General features: G+C 33.5%; 1 protein-coding gene across 2 annotated transcripts; it reads right to left on the bottom strand.

Annotated features, from left to right (window-relative positions):
* Nucleotides 1-1141: 1141 nt before the first annotated feature.
* LOC101261531 (uncharacterized) lies at nt 1142-16790 on the bottom strand. 2 transcript variants are annotated; one of them, XM_010324276.4, is made up of 9 exons: nt 16613-16790; nt 10250-10613; nt 7765-10169; nt 7533-7678; nt 5409-7331; nt 5212-5260; nt 4884-5131; nt 4689-4796; nt 1142-1877 (listed from the first exon to the last, which is right to left on the bottom strand). In XM_010324276.4, the coding sequence occupies exons 2-9, from the start codon at nt 10428-10430 to the stop codon at nt 1691-1693; spliced, it is 5247 nt and encodes a 1748-aa protein (XP_010322578.1). In that variant the 5' UTR covers nt 10431-10613; nt 16613-16790; the 3' UTR covers nt 1142-1690. The 2 variants fall into 2 exon arrangements, with proteins under 2 accessions (XP_010322578.1, XP_010322579.1); XM_010324277.4 differs by lacking the exon at nt 16613-16790 and adding an exon at nt 10712-10772.
* Between the last annotated feature and the right edge of the window lie 4657 nt (nt 16791-21447).

The following is a 21447-nucleotide window of genomic DNA, read 5'->3' as shown; positions in this document are numbered from 1 at the left end:
ATGACAATCGACAAAGTTGGGGAAAACTCACGGTGGGCGATGCTCGTCTTTCTAGATTATATAAAGTAATGTTATATTTTAAGAAAAATATTTAAATATAAAATGTGTGAATCCATATTTAAAGTATCATATAATAATAATACGATAATGATTGGACGCATCTCTCTAAATGAGGTTAGAAACTAAAATAATATATCTATCTCGTCTTTTTAGTAGCACCTCTCAAGTGGCTATCGGTTATACTTTTGTCGTTTCAACTAATTTTTCTTTTGTTCTTTTCCTCAAATTTTTCAAAAATCTCAAGTGTATTCCATTGAAAATTCTTAAAAAATTTAGCACAGTAGATTTTTTATATATAATTAAATCAAATGTGAGCATTAAAATTTAAAACTAGTATTGTATATTTTGCACTTATAATTTTTAATATATAATTAAATTTTAAAACTAGTAGTATTATATATTTTGCACCTTTAAATCTTAAAGTTCAATGAGCTATATTAAGAACTTAAAAAGTAAAATTGATCAAATTTGTATTTAAGATACATTTTCTTCATTTTGCCGAAATCCTGATACGCTATATCCTTGGTTTATAGAGAGTAACCGTAGAAAGTAAAAACTATACCCTCTGTTGAACTAATACCTAAATCTCTTCATAGTTTCTATGCGAATCTTTACATAACCTTAAGAACACAAGCATTTGATGAACTTTCTAATTCGAGTTTCAACCTTTTTACTGGACTGTCAAACCTATACCAGAGGGAATTTACTACAATTAAATCACATATCAAACCAAGCAATTAGCTTATTCCCAGCAAGAGAAGCAATGGTGACGAGAAAATACGGCCTGGTTGGATGGAGAGGGTACGAGAGGAACCCTCGGAAAAGAAGGGATGTTTAGACAAGATATTCTTGGTTTGCTCTATTCTTTTTATCTCCCTATAAATTGTATGTTTGTAACTTCTGGTCATACATAGCCTAGGGGATCTAATCTTACTTCTCGAAGCAAGCTACTTTAACTTCCAAAGGAGCGGGCAACTCAAGTTAGACGAGATGCAGGGTTGTAGTTTCAAAGAGGCTCGACCAGACCCATCCCAAAACAAGTTGCAGAAATCTGCGCAGCAGTTGCACATTAAGAACCATATAAGGGAAATTATTAAATATTATGCCTGCTTAAGAGCACCTTTTCCAACTAACTGATGTTCTAAACAATCTGGACAGCTTGGCCTGTTTCCAGTTGTTAACTCTATAAACTACAAATTGGTTGATGATCCACCAACTGAATATTAGCCTTCATCAAAAAATAAGAGGCACCAACAAAATCAATTATGAGCGCCTGGGCATCTCTTATACATAATGATGGCCAACTGTATGTCAACAGCTTAGAAGCACAGAAGTATGTATTCTCTCCCCACTTCTGGCAAAAAATGATGGGGCACCCTAGTTTCACCTCCCCTCACTAAGTTTGAAGAGATGTACATGTATATTTTCTTGATAATGACATAAATGGCCTACATGCAAAAGATTGGACAGCTACGTTCCATCTGAGATGACAATTGAGTATGTTCAGCAATACTGATTGTGTGGTTCTATTTTGCTCTTGCTAGAACTAGTACATGACTAGGACAAAAATGTCTACGGGAAGTTGAGGTAATTGATGACAGAGCACAGAAAAGATTCAATTGATTTGTGATTATAGAGAAAGACAGTGCACCCCACTAGGCAGATCTTTTGGTATTGGAAGCGCTGTGACGTATCTCTGAGGAATACCATCATATTGCGCCCGACCAAGAAACCTAGCATACCGATTAATAACGCCGAACTTCTCTTGGTCTTGCCCATCCACTGTCACATCTAATACCGATGCTCTCTTGTCCAGTCTGATCAGAGAAGGAACAAATTAGAAAGCAAACAAAACTAATCAAGCAGAATTAACATATCTTTTTCAGGTAAAAAAGGAAGCTAGTAAAGCAGACAGTATTAATATAATATAATGGGAAGTGTAAAACTGAAACATCAAAAGATAAAATGAATGTCCAAAAACTAATAGCAAGTCAAATGACAGTAGACATTTAAGACTTGAGAAGTGTGGATTTCCTAATAAAAAATCCAAGTTTATACGTAACCAACCAGTAAGTACAGTTAGCACTTTGCCCTCATTTTCTAATGGAGTGAAAGATCATGGTTTAAGACCTATCATCAGCTGTATATATTTTTAGAGGTGCAAAATCAGAAGCAAAAGCGCCATCACAGTTCAAAGTAAACCTTGAATTTCTGAAATTGTTCTTTGTAAATCTTAGATTTACATATCCATCATTAAAATTTAGCACTACATGTAGTATCTACATAATTAACAAATTAAGCTTTATTTAGTAACTAGTTTCAGTATACATGGGTGTATTGCGTCAACTAAAAAGATTGTATATAAGAAAAGTGAATTATGTAAAAATAGAAAATGACACTAAGTAGATGCAACTTCATTAATTGAAAAGAAATGTTACCATATTAGTTAGATCAATAAAGGAGAAGAAATCATGACATACAGAACCTCCAACATATTATGCAAGCACTAATAGGACGAAATGCTATAATTAAATATTGACAAAGAACATAAATTCGAACAACACAAACATTTGACCCCAATAGTCAACCTATAGCTTCTTCCTTTGCGTCTCATAAGAATGTTATAATTCAATATCAATATCAATTTTTATATATATATATATATATATATATATATATATGAAGTCTATTGACAAAGAGGTAAATTGTGTCAAACTAAGGAAAGAAAAGATACAAGGAAAATTCTTATTTCTTTCTTTAGTCTTTCATCAAATCATATTTCTAATAACTTATCCAAACATTTGACCCCAATAGTCAACCTATAGCTTCTTCCTTTGCGTCTCATAAGAATGTTATAATTCAATATCAATATCAATTTATATTTATATATATATATATATACACACACACACATATATATATATACATATATACATATATATATATATATATATGTGTGTGTGTCAAACTAAGGAAAGAAAAGATACAAGGAAAATTCTTATTTCTTTCTTTGGTCTTTCATCAAATCATATTTCTAATAACTTATCCAATTATAATGTATCAATTGCTAATGCAGGGACAGACCACTATTAATAGGTAATCTCAATGTAAGAATAAATATACAATTTAGCTCAAATACATTAAATTGACAAGAGTTGACCGCGCAGGGCAAGTGGTAAGAATAAATATACAATTAGCTCAAATACATTAAATTGACAAGAGTTGACCATGCAGGGAAAGTGATTAACGAGCAGGCTACCTTAGCTGATGCGAGTCAACAATACTCAATCTTAGGTCCAACACAATTGAAGTTGAGGTCAAGAGATTCAATTCAAATTATAATTCTTTTGAACATCAATATTTTATAATGTTTTAAATGAATTTAATGTTATTAGAGAGATACTACAAAAAATAAAATATTTAGCAATGTTTACTAATTATACGAATAGAGTAATAATAAATATCCATATTAGGAAAGGGGTTGAGACTATTAATATTCAGTGTTTATACCCAAATTAGCAGCTTATTAGAAGATGCATTCTTTAGATATGATGTGACTTTTTAAATTGGACTCAACAAATCTTAATTTTAAACCAAAACTAAACTAATATAAAATAAATCATAAATAACTCAGACGTAAGATACTTAAAAAGCAAATTAAATGTGAAGCAGGAAATAAGGAAAACTTTTGTTCAAGTAAAACTCTTGCATGATCATAAATTTCTAAATAATAGGAGTTCTTACTTAGTTCAAATAAGGAATGATTTAATATCAAATTTTAGTTGATCTCAAAGTCCTAAGTATTAGGGTTATAATTAAATTACTATTTTATCAAGTGTGAGATCAAATTTAAGGGGTTAAAAAGATGAACAAAATTTTGTTATCTGCCTTCATGCTTTTCAATATCGCTTTGCACATGAACCCTATATTAATGAATATATTTGAAAAAACTCATAAATATATTGAACTATGTATTGTGCTATAAAATAAACTTAAATCAAATGAAAAAGTTTAAGTTCCTTAAAAATGATGAATGTTAATTCCATTTAGGTAGTCAATTTAGCTCAAGTATCCATATCAATGACTGCACAATTTCTTTTAAGTTACATTAGTATCACTATCAAAAACAATGTATTTGACTTTAAAACAAAAATTTAAAATATAGATCGATGAAATTCAAAAAGAAAAAGATTAAGAAAAAAGTGTAAGTTTACCAAAAATAATGAATGATATTCCTATTTAGCTAGCTCAATGAAAAAAAATATGGTATTACTTAATAAATAACATTAACCAACAGCTCACTTTGCATCATGAAATATAATTTGTAGAATTAGCATGTGCACCCACATGGACATTAGCTCATTTCAAGTATCGAATTTAAAATATTATTTACCATTGCATCTCACAAAAATTGCTCTTTTGCAAAATTAGTTATCACTTGTTTGTATGCCCCCTCTAATTATTATTTTCTATAATACAAAACAATACAATAAGTAACAACCATCAAAACAAGCTGTAAAGAAACTCATCTGCTATAGGCCTATAGCCGTGCGCAATCAACAATATTCAGCAAAATGGTGTAACTGGAGAAAAAATATAGAAACTGAAACTGAAACATCAAGCATTACCTCATAAAATCACTTTCCAATCTCCTCGCTCTTCCCTGTAACTCTTCTAATGTTTTGGCAAAATCATGTTTATTAATCCTCTGAGAAGTAATGCACCCTTTGGGAAGCCTACAATTGCATTAAATGTATCATTAGGATCAGAAGAACAAAAAAACAAAAGACAGTTGAATAATCTCATGCAACTAGAGAACTCACAGTTCTTTGTCATCACAAGGCATATTACGATCAGCATTTGAGCAAGAAAGCATGCTGCATGCATCCCCCAATGACGATCTAGAGATGGAGTAACCCACACTCTCATACTCTGAATTAGCTTCTGCAGAAAGAATTGCTGCAGGGGGAGAGGGGAGTAGTTGCTGCATAAGCTGAGTGGTCAATATAGCCCTTCTTTTAGCTTTAACCCCTGGGGCCCCTTCCTCATTAAAACCAATGCCTTCTATAACCTAAGAGAGAAGTACAGGCTGTTAAAAGTAAGGCAACTAATAATGAAATCAGGAGGATTATAGCAGTCAGTTCATTATACCTTTTCAGTAAGCCTATTAGCAGCTCTAGCCCACTCTCTTTCTGCCAGGCTGCAAAGCGAAAGTTAAAACATATCAGCAAGAATGTTGAACTAATACAACAACCCAAATGAAGACAATTAGGGACTAAAAGTAGGTGTCAAGCAGCAACTAACTAGCACGAGAGTTTATTAAAGAAGTTGTTATGCATAATACAAACCTGATTGTCTGACAGCTCCATGTATCTGCTAAAACTTCTTTATGCCAAGGAGTATTTTCAGATGTAGCACGTTTGCGCTTCATGGGTTTCGAAATTAGGTGCTGATGATCAACATTCACTGGCAATGTTGGAGAAGAACAATGGTCAATTGCAGCAGAGCTGGGGACAGAATTAGGTTCAATATTACCAATTGTACTTCTCTCAGAAGTTGCAGGCGCTATTTGCACCATAGAATTAAGTGCATGCAAACTACTGGAAGACTTCCCAAGAGTCAAAGGTTGTTCCACTGTCTTCATTGCAGCAGCTCTACGAGCATCATACGTATGTAACATCTGCCCATTTTTTAAGGTTCTGCACTGATTTAACCAGGAAGGTTCCAACTGAGAACCATTTTGTGTTTGTTCAAGCGTAACGGAATTTGTATCATTGCTGTGACCGCTGCTCTGAGAATCCACCTGATGAACTGCAAGTACATCATGAGGAGACATTTTTCTCCCTTGTTGAGATGAAATGCTTCTTTGCAAATCCTCTGGCACAGAGACTCCCAACATTTCAGTGTCCCCAGAAGAAAATTGTGGAGCACCTGTACTGCTGTCTGCTACTTTCATTCTCTTGAAGTCCCTATTGCTTGGATCGACCTCCACATGTTTGATAGCCTGCACTTGGTTTAATAGGGAATAGTTCTGATTTGAAAGGTTGGGCTTCAAAGTTCGGCCAAAGGCTTCAATATCTCTCTGCATAGATGCAGCATTTGCAGCAGATCCTCCCAAGATATACTTGATAAAAGGTTCTCTACCCTGTGAATCATTCATCTTCTGGATGTGGTCAACATTTGTCACTGATATTTGCTGAGAATGACTTTCCTTTGGTCGCTGTTCTTCCCCTTCAGAAGAAACCAGGGAATTCACTGAGCTAGTACCAATCTGGGATGCAAAACTACCTCTATTCAAGTATTGATCACTTTGCCTCCCAGGAGCAGATAATGACGACTCCACAATATTCATTTGATGTGATTGGAAAATATGAGAAGAATCCTTGCTATACTGAGAGCCAAAAGCTTGCTGAGGTGGTGGAAAAGTACCCCATATACCGGATGACATTTTTGAATACGTACCCTGCTGACCGATGCCAGACACTAACGCCTGAGAAACTGATACTGGCTCTTGGGATGTAACTTGATTGGTAAAGATACTTTCCACTGTACGATTGGTGTTACTCAATTGAGACTTGTCTGCGGAGAGAATAGGCTTATCTTGCAACTTGTCAGCCCCAGCCAGCAAGGAAGCCTCCACAGACTGACCATTTGCAGATCCTCTGCAAGAGTCACCTTTCTCTGTATGAGAGGAAGCATGCTTATCAAAGGATACACTCAAGGATTGATTTGTTGGGAGTTGTGCAGTAGTCCTAGCCACATTTGGAATTTTAAGCTGACCTCCCCTATAGGGAAAACCAGAATGAGAATCAAACGCTGGAGAAAGGTTTCCGGGCATTGCATACATAGAAGTTACATTATTGGTACTTCCTGCAATACCAAATCCTATATTCTTCAATCCTTCCTGGGATGGATCAGAAGGTGAAAGTACGGATGGAGCCTGATGAGGGGGGTGCATTGGTCCTTGATTCTTCTCACCAGTGTCAACAGTAGCATGACTATAATGTGAAGAGCTAAAAGCTTGGATCGGGCGCTGAGATGTCAAAGAATGGGTTCGGACTGATGCACGTCGGGATGGAGGGCCAAGTTGTAGACCATAGCCTTGAGAGAAAGCAGACTGACTCCTCAGGTGATGACCAACAGACTCATCAGAATTCTCTGCTGCTTCAGGCATCCTAGATGATGCTTTTTTTTCAGAATGACCTAACTCTGCCCCGGAACCACACTCTCTCGACTGGTCCACCTTCTGAATAAGCTGTAGCATGTTTGGACTGCAAGAATAGAAACAGTTTAAACATTGAAGCCAGAAAGAGAAGGCACCGCAAAGTAGTTTATACAGCTCAACTTGACCGTCAACAAGGTTTTAATACACATGTAAAGATACGTACAAAAGAACATCTAAATCGTACAGGATCTATCAAAATGTATCCATAACCATTGCTAATAGTTCTGAGAATCAGCAAATTAACTACCTAGATTCCGCAGCTTTATTAGGTGAATGTGAGTCAAGAGATCTGTTTAAGGGCCCACGAATATTAGATCCACCACCAAGAAAGCTGCTTTGACAATGGACCTCACTAGAGCCTTTGTCATCCATCAAAACATCAGACAATTGCCCCTGTAGATCAAAGAACATTAGCCTATAATTGTTGATAAAGGATATATAGAACTGAGGGCTCTTCAAATATATACTACATATATCACCTTCTCCAGTTCTGCCAGACTGTGAGGAACCTGACCAAAAACTTTTGATTGGCCATGCTGGGGATTGTGCTGCATTATAGACTGAGAATGAGTAGATTGCTCCATGCTGCGAGAAGGATCAGAATCATCATCCAAGTTCGATGAGTTTCCCAAGGGATGATACTGAAACTTTGGAGGCCAAGAATTTTTCTGACCACCCTGATCAGACAACTTCTGCTTCCCCATGAGACACCTTGAATCACTGGCATCTGATAAAGCATTTTCCCTAACCCCACCAGCGGAAGAATGAGGAAGTAGGTTAGAGTGAGAGCTGTCATTTGAATTATCCTTCTTATCACTGTTCTCCACCTCATGCACTGTGAACTCATTACCATCAACGCAAGGGGATGAGCACTTCATTGTTCTTGAGTTTGGAGCTGTGGCAGAGTGATACGTGCTAAAAACCTCTGAATTCCCCCGTGGACTAGCCATAGATGATCCCACATGCTCCATATCAACAGCAGAATTACTGTGTGAACTAGATTTCAATGTCATACCACCATGAAAGACTTTGTCTTGGATGCACTTCATCTGATTCTTGTCCTGCAACCGTTTTGATAAGTTCTCACTCAACATACTAAAAGCTGCACCTCCAGAGGGTACTGCTGACCCAAGAACACCCAAACTAGCTGATTTCATCCATGGTTGTCTAGCTCCACCAAGCTCAGGTGTCAAGGACCTAGAACCCCTTCCAGAAATCATTTCTGTATCAAGAGGATGTGAAGTATTGCTAAGTATCTGGCTTGATTCAGCAACTGACGTCTGCAGTGGACCGAAATCTGACCACTTGCTTCCTCCATGTGATGACTGGACAGGTCTTTGAGAATTTGCTTGCGGATTCTGACCTTGCTCATATGGAAACCTGTGCCCCTGGACGTTGTGGAAGCCGTTATTCATAATGATGCTATCAGATGGCCGAACAGAAAAAGAATTCAAGGATGGTGCTAGGGGCAACTTGTTTTCAGCAGAAGATGATTTATGCGTCCCACTGTTATACATCAGATTCTGATTCCCTGAAGGAATTTCAGCACTGTGAAAATTCAAACCACTACATTCCTCCTGCAGACCTATATCACTGCTCGAAGTTTCTGCAACAGCCGACTGCATAAGAGCACTCCAAGTACCACCTTGGATAGAAGGAGATCCAGTTAGCAATCCTGCACTGTCAAACAGATTAACACCTTCCTCATTCCTATTAGGGCTCTTGGAAAAGGAACCCCATATACTGCTGTCTGAACCAAACAGAATTCTTTCTTCTGTAGGATCTAAACCAACTTCATTCCGTGGTGAAGAAGCTTGTGTCGCAACTTTCTCCTGTGAGGTCTCTGTGTGAATGGTTACATCCAGTCTGCTGCAGAAATCCTGGAAAGCTGAACCTTCTTGCACATTATTTGCTTGCTGAAGGTTCTCAGTATTTACTGCATTAGATAGAGCTTGACTTACGGTGTGACCAAAAAAGCTTTCACCTTGCAGAGTCTGTCTATGAATGGAAGTCCCATCCTGCCCACTGACTTGACCTGACAATTCAGCACATTCATTAGCCGGAAATGAACCAGTAAAGGTTGGCATTGGCTGTACTGTAGGCTTCTTTGTTCCCACCAGAGGAAGTTGGCTCAGGCTTCCTCTTGAATTGGCAACAGGAATTCCATATAGAGACTGATCAATGTTTTGAGGAATCAAACCCATCAAATGTTGAGCTTGTTCATAATTGGTGGGATTGAATCCATTTGCGGATCCTTGAAAGACTGGAGAACCATGTTGCAACCAATTTGTGTTGCCAACCTCAGTTGCCAGTGCAAAATTTACTGCACCAGAATAACTGGTGCCATTAATAGAAGCAGGAGAATGGTTACTAGATGCCACCTTAGGAACAGGGGGAACCTGATTCACTAGATTTTGTGGACCGGCATCTACTTGCTGTTGCCTCTGAAGTTCTTGCATCTTCATGAACATGGCTTGCTGTTGCAGTTGCTGCATTTCGTTTAGCCTAGACTGCTGTTGTTGCAAAGATTGCAGCATGTTTGATTGCTGACCGTTCATTTGCTGACCACCAAAAAGATCCAAACTAACAGGACTTCCAGAAGGTTCTGACCTAACTAGTCCTCTTGCCTGCTGCTGAAGACCCGCCCCTCGCTGCAATTCATGAAAAAATGAGCCTCCTGAGGCTAGATTACATTGATTAGAACCTGTATTCACGGCCGAAAAACTTGATTCATCCTGCCTTGTCTGGTAGTACTGATTACCATACATGATTCCGTTCGAGTTTGGCTGCTGACCTCTAGCAAACTCAGCCCATTGAGTTGATTGTGCAGAATCCAAGCCACGCTGCCCATTAAATGGATAACTGCTATTTCCTCTAGTAGTATCTGCAAAAAAAGGAAAATAAGAAAATCGTCCAACAAGCTACTTGGCTACCAAATAAAGTTAAGACAGAATATCAAATTACCAGAGATCTGTAAGTTGTATGCGTTCGAACTCAGTCCACCTGTCTGCCTCTGGCTTCCAACCCCCAAATTGTTGCTTAGAGCTGGCAAATTCCCATCCACTACAGGGGAATGGTGTTCTTGTGACATACTGTCTTGTGCAAAAAAGTTGTGAACCCTATCTTTGACTTCATTACCAGGCATAGATAATTTAAGTCCAAAACCTTTGATTGTTAAATGTCACTATGCAGTTACTAACATAGCAAGATATCAATTAAAACAAACTTTTTTGGCATCTGGCGTTACAATTAAAATCCAGAACTTAAACATGGGACTAGTATTCTTGGAAGCTAAGAATCGGCTGCCTTCTCAAACAACTGCAAACACCTGCAAGACATTCATCCGAGTTCAGCTAGGTGAAAGAAGAGACAGTTCAGCTAGGTGAAAGAAGAGACTTTTTCTGTTAAGCAGCAATAGATAATTACCTGAGATGACAAAGAAGAGGTATACTACTTGAAGATCCACACTAGTTTAATGGAACTATTTCAATACACAACTAAAAGTTATATAAACATTGAGGTATAGAGAATCCGCAGAATACATAAATCAATGACTAAACATGTTGATTATCAACGACATTTCAAGCTCTCACTTTTTCCTCAGTCAATAATCACATCAGAGAGCCTGTAGTGGACCAAGTTGACATGATATAGAGAAAAGAAAGACCGGCAATGGCCATAAAGAGTGAACAAAAGGGATCTGTGATAACGAGTGTTCGACAAAGTTGCCAAGACTTCGGGGCAATTAGGTTGGTGCATACCACACTTGTTGGAGGGAGAGAGAGGAGAGAGGGGGGGGGTACATGCAACAACTACACTGGATCTAGGAATGCGTAACATCGGATTTTATTTTTTTGATCAAGTAAAATTATTAGTATATTCATTCATAAACATGGCCAAACTGGCCGTATACATGGGGTATAAAAGCAAAGAATCTACAAAACATTATTCTCTACAAACTCTCTATACAACTGGAAACTTTATGTTTTACACCAGAAGAAAATGAGGGATCTAGGACTACTCCTCAACTGACAGAAACTCAACTGTATTCCTTCAAAAGCTCTCCTATTTCTCTCTCTCCAAACGACCCACATTAAAGCAAGCAGAACCACATTCTAAGCCCTTGGTCTTCTCCTCCTTTTAGCACTATTGACTAAATCAAGCCTTCCCTTTTTGGCCTATAATCACACATTTGGCCTCACTCATGCTTATTCTGCAAGATTTTTGCAATCAAATATTTGCACTTAACTATAATCACATATTTGGCCTCACTCGTGCTTAATCTGCAAGAGTTTGACGTTATCCTAAGCCACCAAATTTTTCTTGCACCAAACTCTATTTGATAGTTCGTAATCATGTAAGGTAATCACAGCAGCCTTTTGCCACTAAATTGGTCGTGAAGGGGCAAAGATTTCTCTTCTGTTGATAGATGCTCTAAATGCACATAACAATTGTTTCTATACAAAAAAAATGTAAGAATTGTCAGCAAGAGATCAACCTTGTTTTTTATCAGTAGATGTTATCCACCACTAATTAGTTAAATAAATTTTTTTTTGTTTTGAAACTGGTAACTTTGTGTCTATTGATAGTGGTAAATTTATTTAATTAGGTACACCATGCTTGGCCTTTAGTCCTGACTATGTCTAAGGAATAACTCTGATCTTTGGACTCACAAAAAGGTATGTAATTAGGCGAATCAAAGCAGTGCTGACATGAGATCTCGGACAACTAATTATTAACAATAAAAGATACTAAAGGTATATCTTGATTGCAGTGGAAAGGTAAAGCTTATGGTTCATGAGGATCTTTTAAGAGCCTAAACAGCATATCGAAGGGGGGAAGCGCAAAAAATAATATTTGAAAAATGACAAACCTTGCAGGGCTTAAGCGAGAAGCACAGTACACACATCTTCGAGGTGAAACACAGATTTTATAGAAAATACAGAATTACCTAAAATATAAAAAATTCTATTCATTACGTCAAAACAGCAATCAACGTTACAAATTTCATCATCAAATATCCAATAAAGACTATCAATTCCAACGTCTCATACTAAACATTGTTAAAATGTAATTGCAACGAAACACAGATCACCCCTTGTTTACCAACCACTCATTGTCTAACCAAATCCAATTCTCTCATGATACATTCCTCAAAAAATCCAAACAAAGTTGATTTATTGCTCCAGTTACTCAGCCAATTTTGAATTCCTAGTTCTCAAAATTAACAGTGAGTTGGATTCCCTGCCAACCTAAGTTATGTCCCAGTTATCCGTGCCAGCAAAGAGCAAGAAGATATTGCAGCAGCTAAGAAGAAACTGTATATGGGAGGGCAACAAAGCGAAAACGTCATTCCACCTAGTCAAATGGACAAATTCACTACAGGCAGAAAAGATGGAGGACTGGGAATCAAGAACCTCAGGCAACACAATAGAAGCTTACATGACTAACTGTTGTGGAGGTTAAACAATGAAACTGAAGCTCTATGGAGGAATGTCATTTACACTAAGCATGGAGCCGACATTACTGTAATACTTGCAATCGGGTAATCATATCAAGGAACACTTATATTAAGTCACTTGAATATAAAACTGAAGTTAGAGCCCACAGGAAGCCTTGAAATAACAGTTTAAGGTTTCATTACGTCATAGTATTTCAGATAATCCTGTATATGGACAGTCTTGGAACAAGTATATCTTCCCGTCTATTGAATGAAAATATGTTTACCTGATAAAATATATATATATATTCCAATCTATAAGGAGTATGAAAGTCTACTACATGCCGAATTAAAAGTCTTCAAGTCTAGTTTCCAGCAAAACAAACCACCCATTAATCCGAGCTAGGGTTAAAAAAATTATGTCTGTTTTACCACGGACTAACGTAACACCCAAATGCATATGTGACATAGACCCCATCCAAGAGCGATTACAAATTTACAACTACAATAACATACCCAGAGAAATCCACAAATGGGGTATAGGGAAGGTAAAGTATACATGGACCTTATCACTACCTCGTTAAGGTAGAGATGTTGTTCCGGAAAAACCCTCGACTCGAGTACAACAATCTGAGCAAGTATGAAAAGGAAAAATGACAGAGCAGAAAATATAGCAACTACTACAGAAACAATAACAAAAAAATAATGCAAAATTGAAACAACATAAAATAGATGGTGGTAAAAAGCAAAAGCAAGACACTACAAGAATAAAGCTGCTACTACGGCAAACCAGTACGCTAAACCCCTTCGAAAGCAGGAGAACACTCCAATATCTATTAACCTTCTACCTAATCTGCGACCTCACCTTCTTATCCTCAGTAAGTTGGAGTTGTGTGATGTCATGTCTACTAACCTCTCCCCAAAATTTTCAGCCTACCTCTACCTTTCCTCGCACCCGCTAGATCCAACCATTCACACCTCCTCACTGAACCATCAACACATGTCCTCTTCACATGTCCAAACAATCTCAACCTTTGTCCACTACTGAGGTCACTCCCACCTTTGCTCGGATATACTCAATTCTTAATCTTATTGCTCTTAGTATGCCCACACATATATCTTAACACCTCATCTCTATAATAAGCACCTTCTAAAAAATTTTAGTTCTTGTTGGTCTACACTCCATCCCTTACAAAAGAGTCGGTCCAACCACCACTCTAAAGAACTAACTTTTAAGCAAGTGGTACCTTTTTGTCACACAAAACTCCGGAGGCAAGCCTCCACCTCAACCACACCAATACAATGTGTGAAATCTCGGTCTATGTCCCCACTTCTTTAAATTATAGCCCTAAGATGCTTGAAACTATCTCTCTTAGGGACAGTGTGTCAAGCTTCACTTCCACGTCTGAACTATTTTCCCTTCATTAAAAGACTTAACAACAAACAAAATTGTCATTTATTATTTTCCTCAAAAAAGCGGCATTTAACTATCATCCTAAAATTTAGGACTTCGAAAATGATTTTTAGTTTTAGATATTAAATCTTTGCTTATTTGTAATAGGTAAGAACTCCTATATTTAGTACTTTAAAATTGACTAAAATTTTGCTTCTTAAATCTTACCATATTTGAACTATATAAAAAGTCCTAATATGTATGACTTTAGAAACAATATTTTAACCTTATATAAATTTACTTAAATCATGGTAAACAATTAATTAATTAAAAATATTAAAGAAAGAGGTTAGCTAAAAGAACTGAATAAATATCCTAGGTTCCTGGTAGGATTCCGACTCAGTTTTCTTACATTTTTGACAAGCTGTAAATATAATTTTCAGTGCAATCCATGCATTGGTTCAATGAATATACACAAACATTACCTTCTCAAAAAAAAACTGATTAAATATTTTAATTTAAAATAGCAATACTTTAAGTCAATAGATACACGCTACTAATGCTAATATACAAGCTTTTATGGTCACAATTTATCATCATACTTGCAATAGAATTTCGATCATTTAAAGCCACAAAAAGAATTTTTTTAAAAAAAAAAATAGGCTTCCAATTACTTCTTTCCAAGTTAGGTAATTCCTATAATTTTATTGGCAAAATTCTTAAGCATTTATAATTTATAATATAATATAAAGTGAAGCCAGTGTCATAAATAAACAACACTATAAATGTGATAAGTATCTAAATATTTCCTTATATTCATTTTTTCTTTTAAATGGAGTTGTAATTAAATATTATCTTCGAAGTTTGGTGGCAAATAGAAATCCTATTAGGATTAGAAAAATGCATCTTAAATGCGTCTACAAAATGAATTCACCAGTGAGCAAAAAAGAAAAAACAGAACTCCTTAAAATTATGCTTGATAGTTTTCTCCTTTCAATTTTTTGTCAATTTAAATTATATAATCAGTTATAATTTAGCTTTGTTGAGGTTACACATGCTTGACTGATATGCAATTAATGATCTAATTATTTTCTTATTTTTCCCTAGATTTGTTGATTCAAGCCCCAAATTGTAGTACTTCATGTTGCAAATGGCAGAGAAAGGTTAAGAGGTTTTTGGTTTTAATCTTCAGAGGTCTATCGGAAATGTGAAATTCCAAGTGTCTTCACTCAGACAAGTTTCCACCAAAGTCATTGGTCGTGGTCTCGGAATTGGAAAACAAAAGTTCCATGTAAAGTAGCCTGCTTATCTGGGTTGGTAGCCCAAAAGGCATGCCTAAGACATGACAATCTTAGAAAAGAAGCTTCTTTAGTGCAGCACATTCCTAATATGTGGGGAGGAAGCAAATCTATAAATCATCTTAAGATTCATTAAGGTAAGATAAGAACTTTGGCATATTTTCCCAAACTTACCAGATCTAATATGTGCAATGCCAAGAGACACCATACAATTACTACATTGATGGAATAGAAGCATGAGAAGAACAAGAAGCCATTGTGGTTGAATATGATCCCAGCATGCATTTGGTGGTCTGTTTGGAAACGAAGGAACAACAAATATTTTGAAGATAAAGCCAACTCACTCCAACAGATCATGTTTAACTGTATACTTTTGTTTTCTTTTTGGTGTAGGGAGGAATTTGCAAATGTAGCAGAATTCATACTCCACCTCTTATAATTCCTATAGTTACCCATTAAAGGAATCGCCCTAGATCGCGGACACCTTTGTTGATGAGATGGAATCTAGTTGATAATAAAGAGAAGTCCAGATATTCCTATTCAATAGAGAGAACTAAAATCCACTGACAGGCTCCTCGCTAAACTGATAAGAAACCATTTCCTCCAATATTTGACGAACACCAGTTCTCCTTCTGGAATAAAGCAATCAGATATCCATCCGGACTAGAATACTTGCCCAACTCCTAATCCGTTTCTAAACGTAAAATCATGTAATGATAATAAAAACTACCAATAATAGAAAACTTATGGTGTTCTCTATTAGAATGCAACAGGTTTAGATGGAAATAAAGCTAGACCTTTTAGTCCAACTTTGAGAAAAATTGAAGTACAACAACTAGCACCTCAATCCCCAACTAGTTGAGGCTTGGCTACCAGAATCTTCAATGTCCATCTCTCTCTATCTGAACCAGTTACATTCAACAAAAAAACTAACATGTTAACCGCGGAGCATGTCAGTTGTACAAAGGCATCATTTTTTTTGACAATTCAAGTACCATCTGAAAGACTCATGTGACATCTCCATAAAAATTATACAGGTTGAACATACAATCAACGAAAAAAATTATAATTCAAGCTGTAAGTACTCACTGTAAATAGCCTGAAAAACTAAAATCACGAATCCATAGCAAATAGAGGGGCATGGACTAGGGTTTGTGATAACACACAGAAACTGAATTTAAGAAGAAAACACTAACCAAAACAGCAAAACAGCACCAATTGAACTTGGAATCGATCCTTCAACTGTATTGATTGTAGAGCTCTGAGTTGCCAGAAATGTCAATTTTGTGTCAAGAGGGAGGCTAGAGAGAGAAAGGAGTGAGAGAATTTGAAGAGAGAGAAAAAGCAGTGAGAGAAAGTCTGTGCCTTTTCAATGAACTGTTGAGCGGTATTAGGTTCGGGTTGAAAATGAGCTCCTGACCCGAAGAACCCGGGTCTTGGTCCAATTATGGCAAGGTGTAGTAAGTGGGGCCACTTGTGTTATTTTTTTTCCCTTTTTCAGACTAATAATCCTAATGAAAGAATCTCAAAGAGATAATTCATAGTAAAATTTGGTCTTAAATTCTCCCTCCAAAAAGAGTGTACACGTCATCCTGTAGGGGAAAAGTTGACCACCTTTTATTTCATGTTTAATAATTGAGTTATTATTTTCTTAATGAAAATATTAATATGTCTCTATATATAAAATAAATATATGTAACTAATGAATAATAAAAGATTTACTAACCAAATATCCTCAAGAATGTATATTTGTGTGTTATTTTGGAAAATAAATAATGTATATTGATTATTTATTGTTATTTAAAAGGTTTTAAAAATATTTTTTAAATAGGAGAAATTTTTTATATTTATCATTTATTAATAGTTGAGCACCTTTTTTCCAAGTTTCATAATTATGTTATTGCTTTATTAATGAAAATATTAATATGTAACTAATAAATAACAACAGATTTACTAACCAAATACCCTCAAGAATGTATATTTGTGTGTTAATTTGGAAAATAAATAATGTATATTAATTATTTGTTGTTATTTGAAAATTCTTAAGAAGATTTTTCTAAATAAGAGAAATTTCTTATATTTACCATTTACTAATAGTTGATCACCTTTATTTCAAGTTTAATAATTGCGTTATTTGCTTTCTTAATGAAAATATTAACATGTCTATATAACATGTAACTAATGCATGACAACAAATTTACTAACCAAATGTCTATATAATATGTAACTAACAAATAACAATAGATTTACTAACCAAATATCCTCAAGAATATACATTAGTGTGTTGTTTTGGAACATAAATGAAGTATATTAATTATTTATTGTTATTTGAAAGTTCTTACAAATACTTTTTAAATAAGAAAATTTCCTTATATTTACCATTTATTAATAGTTGATCACCTTTTGTTTTAAGTTTAATAATTGTGTTATTGCTTTCATGATAAAAATGTTAACATGATATGTAACTAATGAATAACAACAAATTTACTAACCAAAGACCCTCAAAAATGTATATTAGTGTGTTATTTTGGAACACAAATAAAGTATATAATTATTTATTGTTATTCGAAAGTTCTTAAGAATATTTTTTTCCTTTTAATAATAGTTTATTACTTTTATTTCAAATTTAATAATTGTGTTATTGCTTGGTTAATGAAAATTTTAACAAGTCTATTAATATATAACTAATGAATGAATATTATTAATGTGTTTTTGGGACATAAATAGAGAATATTAATTATTTATTGTTATTTAAAAGTTTTTAAAAATATTTTGAAAATAAAAGAAATACCATATTTAGCATTTATTAAAATAGCCATCTTTACTACAAGTTTAATAGTTGAATTATTATTTTCTTAATAAAAATATGTAACTAGTAAGAAATTCCTATAAAAATATGTAACTAGTAAGAAATTCCTTACATTTATCACTTGTAAATAGTTGACCGCCTTTGTTACAAATTTAATAATTGAATTATTATTTTTAATGCAAATATTAATATGTGTACATTGTATATATGTAACTAATGGGAAATTTCTTACTGTATATTGTTCATTTATTAGTAGTTGATCACCTTTATTACAAAGTTCACGAATTGGGTTATTATTTTCTTAATGAAATTAGTTTATTTTTAATTGTCATAATTTATTTTATTTTATAGTTAGATTATAAAAATTTTGATTTACATTTTTATAATGTATTTTTTATCATATTGATATGTAAAAAATTGTAACATATAGCACTTTTGATATAGTTTTTGAATATCTAAATTTTTATTAAAATATCAAATTAATTTAATTTTAAAAAATAATCATATTAATATTTGAAAAGCAAGTGGATAGAGAAAGTAACCAGTAATAACAACACATTTGCTGCCAATTTCAATCAAGAATGTATATTAATGTCTTTTTGGAACATAAATAAAGTATATTAATTATTTAGTGTTATTTGAAAGTTTTTTAAAATATTATTTAAGTAGGAGAAATCCTTTTTTATTTATCATTTTTTAATAATTGACCACCTTTATTACAAATTTAATAATTGGGTTATTATTTCTTAATGAAAATATCAATATGTGTATATATATATATATAACTATTGAGAAATTCCATATATTTATCATTTATTAATCATTTATTACCTTTATTACAAGTTTAATAATTGGTCTATTATTTTCTTAATGAAAATATTAATATATGTCTATATGTAATTCAGGAATAACAACACATTTACTAACCAAATACACTCAAGAATGTATATTAATGTGTCTTTTGGACCATAAATAAAGTATAAAAATTATTTTATTGTCATTTGAAAATTCTTATATATACCTTTAATTTAAAGTACAAGAAATTCCTTATATTTATTGTTTATTAATAATTGACCATCTTTATTTCAAATTTAATAATTGAGTTATTATTTTCTTGATTAAAATATTAACATGATGTAACTAATAAATAACAACACATATTACAACCAAATAGGCAAATACATTCGAGAATGTATATGTGTGTGTATTAACATAAATGAAGTATTTAATTATTATTGTTGTCTTGAAAATAATTTTAAAGTATAAGAATTTTTATATTTATCATTTATTAATAGTTGGTCATCTTTACTTTCTAGGTTTAATAATTGGGTTATTATTTTCTTAATAAAAATATCAATATGCATATATATGTAATTGATGAATTAAAACACATTTACTAACCAAATACATTCGAGAATGTATATTAATGTATTGTTTTTTTTAGAACATAAATAAAACACATTTACTAACCAAATACATTCGAGAATGTATATTAATGTATTGTTTTTTTTAGAACATAAATAAAGTATTAGTTGTTTATTATTATTTGAAGGTTTTTAAAAATACTTTTAAATTATGAGATATTTATTATATTTATTAATTATTAATAATGGACCACCTTTATTCCAAGTTTAAAAACTAATTTATATTATTTTCTTAATAAAAATACTAGCATGTATATGTACATAATATAACTAATGACTAATAACACATTTACTATTTAATTACATTCGAGAATGTATATTAATGTGTTTGTGGAACATTAATAAAGTATATTAATCACTTATTGTTGAAAGTTCCTAAAAATATTTTTTAAGTATAAGAAATCTTTAAATTTTTCATTTATTCATAATTTTGATCAGTCAATTTTATTTCATACAGGATTAACAAGAGACCGAATACATGTGTATTTAGGTCTAAACATATTGATCTATTATTCATCGAAATCAAAGATTTTTCATAAGTCTACCTAAACCGCTTAGGAATCTCAATGACACTTTTATGTCTTCACTCAAAGGATATCAACCACGTCTCTATTGAATGCTTTAATGTTATTTTTTAAAATTTGAATCGACTCTCGAAGACAAATTATGTACTATCACCAACAATCTTCATGTTTAGACCCTGAATATCAGTCTCGTTAAATCAACTCGTAAACAATCAAAATCCTCCCCATTGGCTAAAACTTTGTTTCCTAATTCTTATGGCATATTTAGTTTAAAAAAAGAATGATAATCTGTTTAGCGATAATTTTTTTTCTTAATTTCATGAATATGGATTACTCAACAATCCACAAAATATTACCGTTAAGACATTCTCTTCCACGATGCTCAAAATTCAATTATAACTCAAATTGGTGCTCACTAAATCAAATTATTATAAACACAATACAGTGACGCCCTTATTAATATATCAGATAGTGGAGGCATAGGAGAATTTTTTAGAAACTCAGATGGTCATTGAAAAATAGATTATCGATACATTTTTCATATACTATAATTAATGAAGGTGAATTAAAGAATCTATTTTCTTATTTGTATTTTATGGACGTATCTTCACCTAAAAGGGAAATTGATGAAAAAAAGAATTACTTTGTTGTCATAATTTCAATACAGAATATGCTAATATTCTTGATAACTCTGTGATTCAATCGTCACTTATATTTATGGAAAACAAAATCCTGTAGCATATAATCTAGCTAAACATAAACCTGAAGCTTTGACTTTCATAACACTTTTTTGATAATTCATATCTTTTTATGGAATCGATAATCGACGTAAATTATTCAAAAACCACTTTTTATCGACAAATATCTTTTATAACTTACCAATAGTTAATTTAACTAACTAGTGAGATATGTGATCTCACTCTACAATGTCAGTAAACTTATTTTTGTACTTTTAAAATAGAACCCTCGGGTCATATATTTCATTTAATTTAATTAAGGGCACTTTTACATATAGCAAATAAAAAATTCATATTTGTATGCTATAATTGCGCTACATAGCAAACATAGAAAATGTATAATTCGTTATACATATACAGTTGAAGCAAATTGTATAAAACGAAGTGTATAAAACAAGAAAGAGAAAGACACTTGGGCAGAGAACGGTATAAAACGAAGTGTATAAAACGAATTGTATAAAACGAATTGTATTATTATAAGTGTACAGAACTATTATATACAATTTGAATTTGTATGAAATGAGAAAAAGAGAAATA

Source organism: Solanum lycopersicum, chromosome 6 (assembly GCF_036512215.1).
Source record: "Solanum lycopersicum chromosome 6, SLM_r2.1".
NCBI classification, from domain to species: Eukaryota; Viridiplantae; Streptophyta; class Magnoliopsida; order Solanales; family Solanaceae; genus Solanum; species Solanum lycopersicum.
Note: the sequence above shows the minus strand (reverse complement) of the source record. Positions and strands in the feature narration are given on the sequence as shown.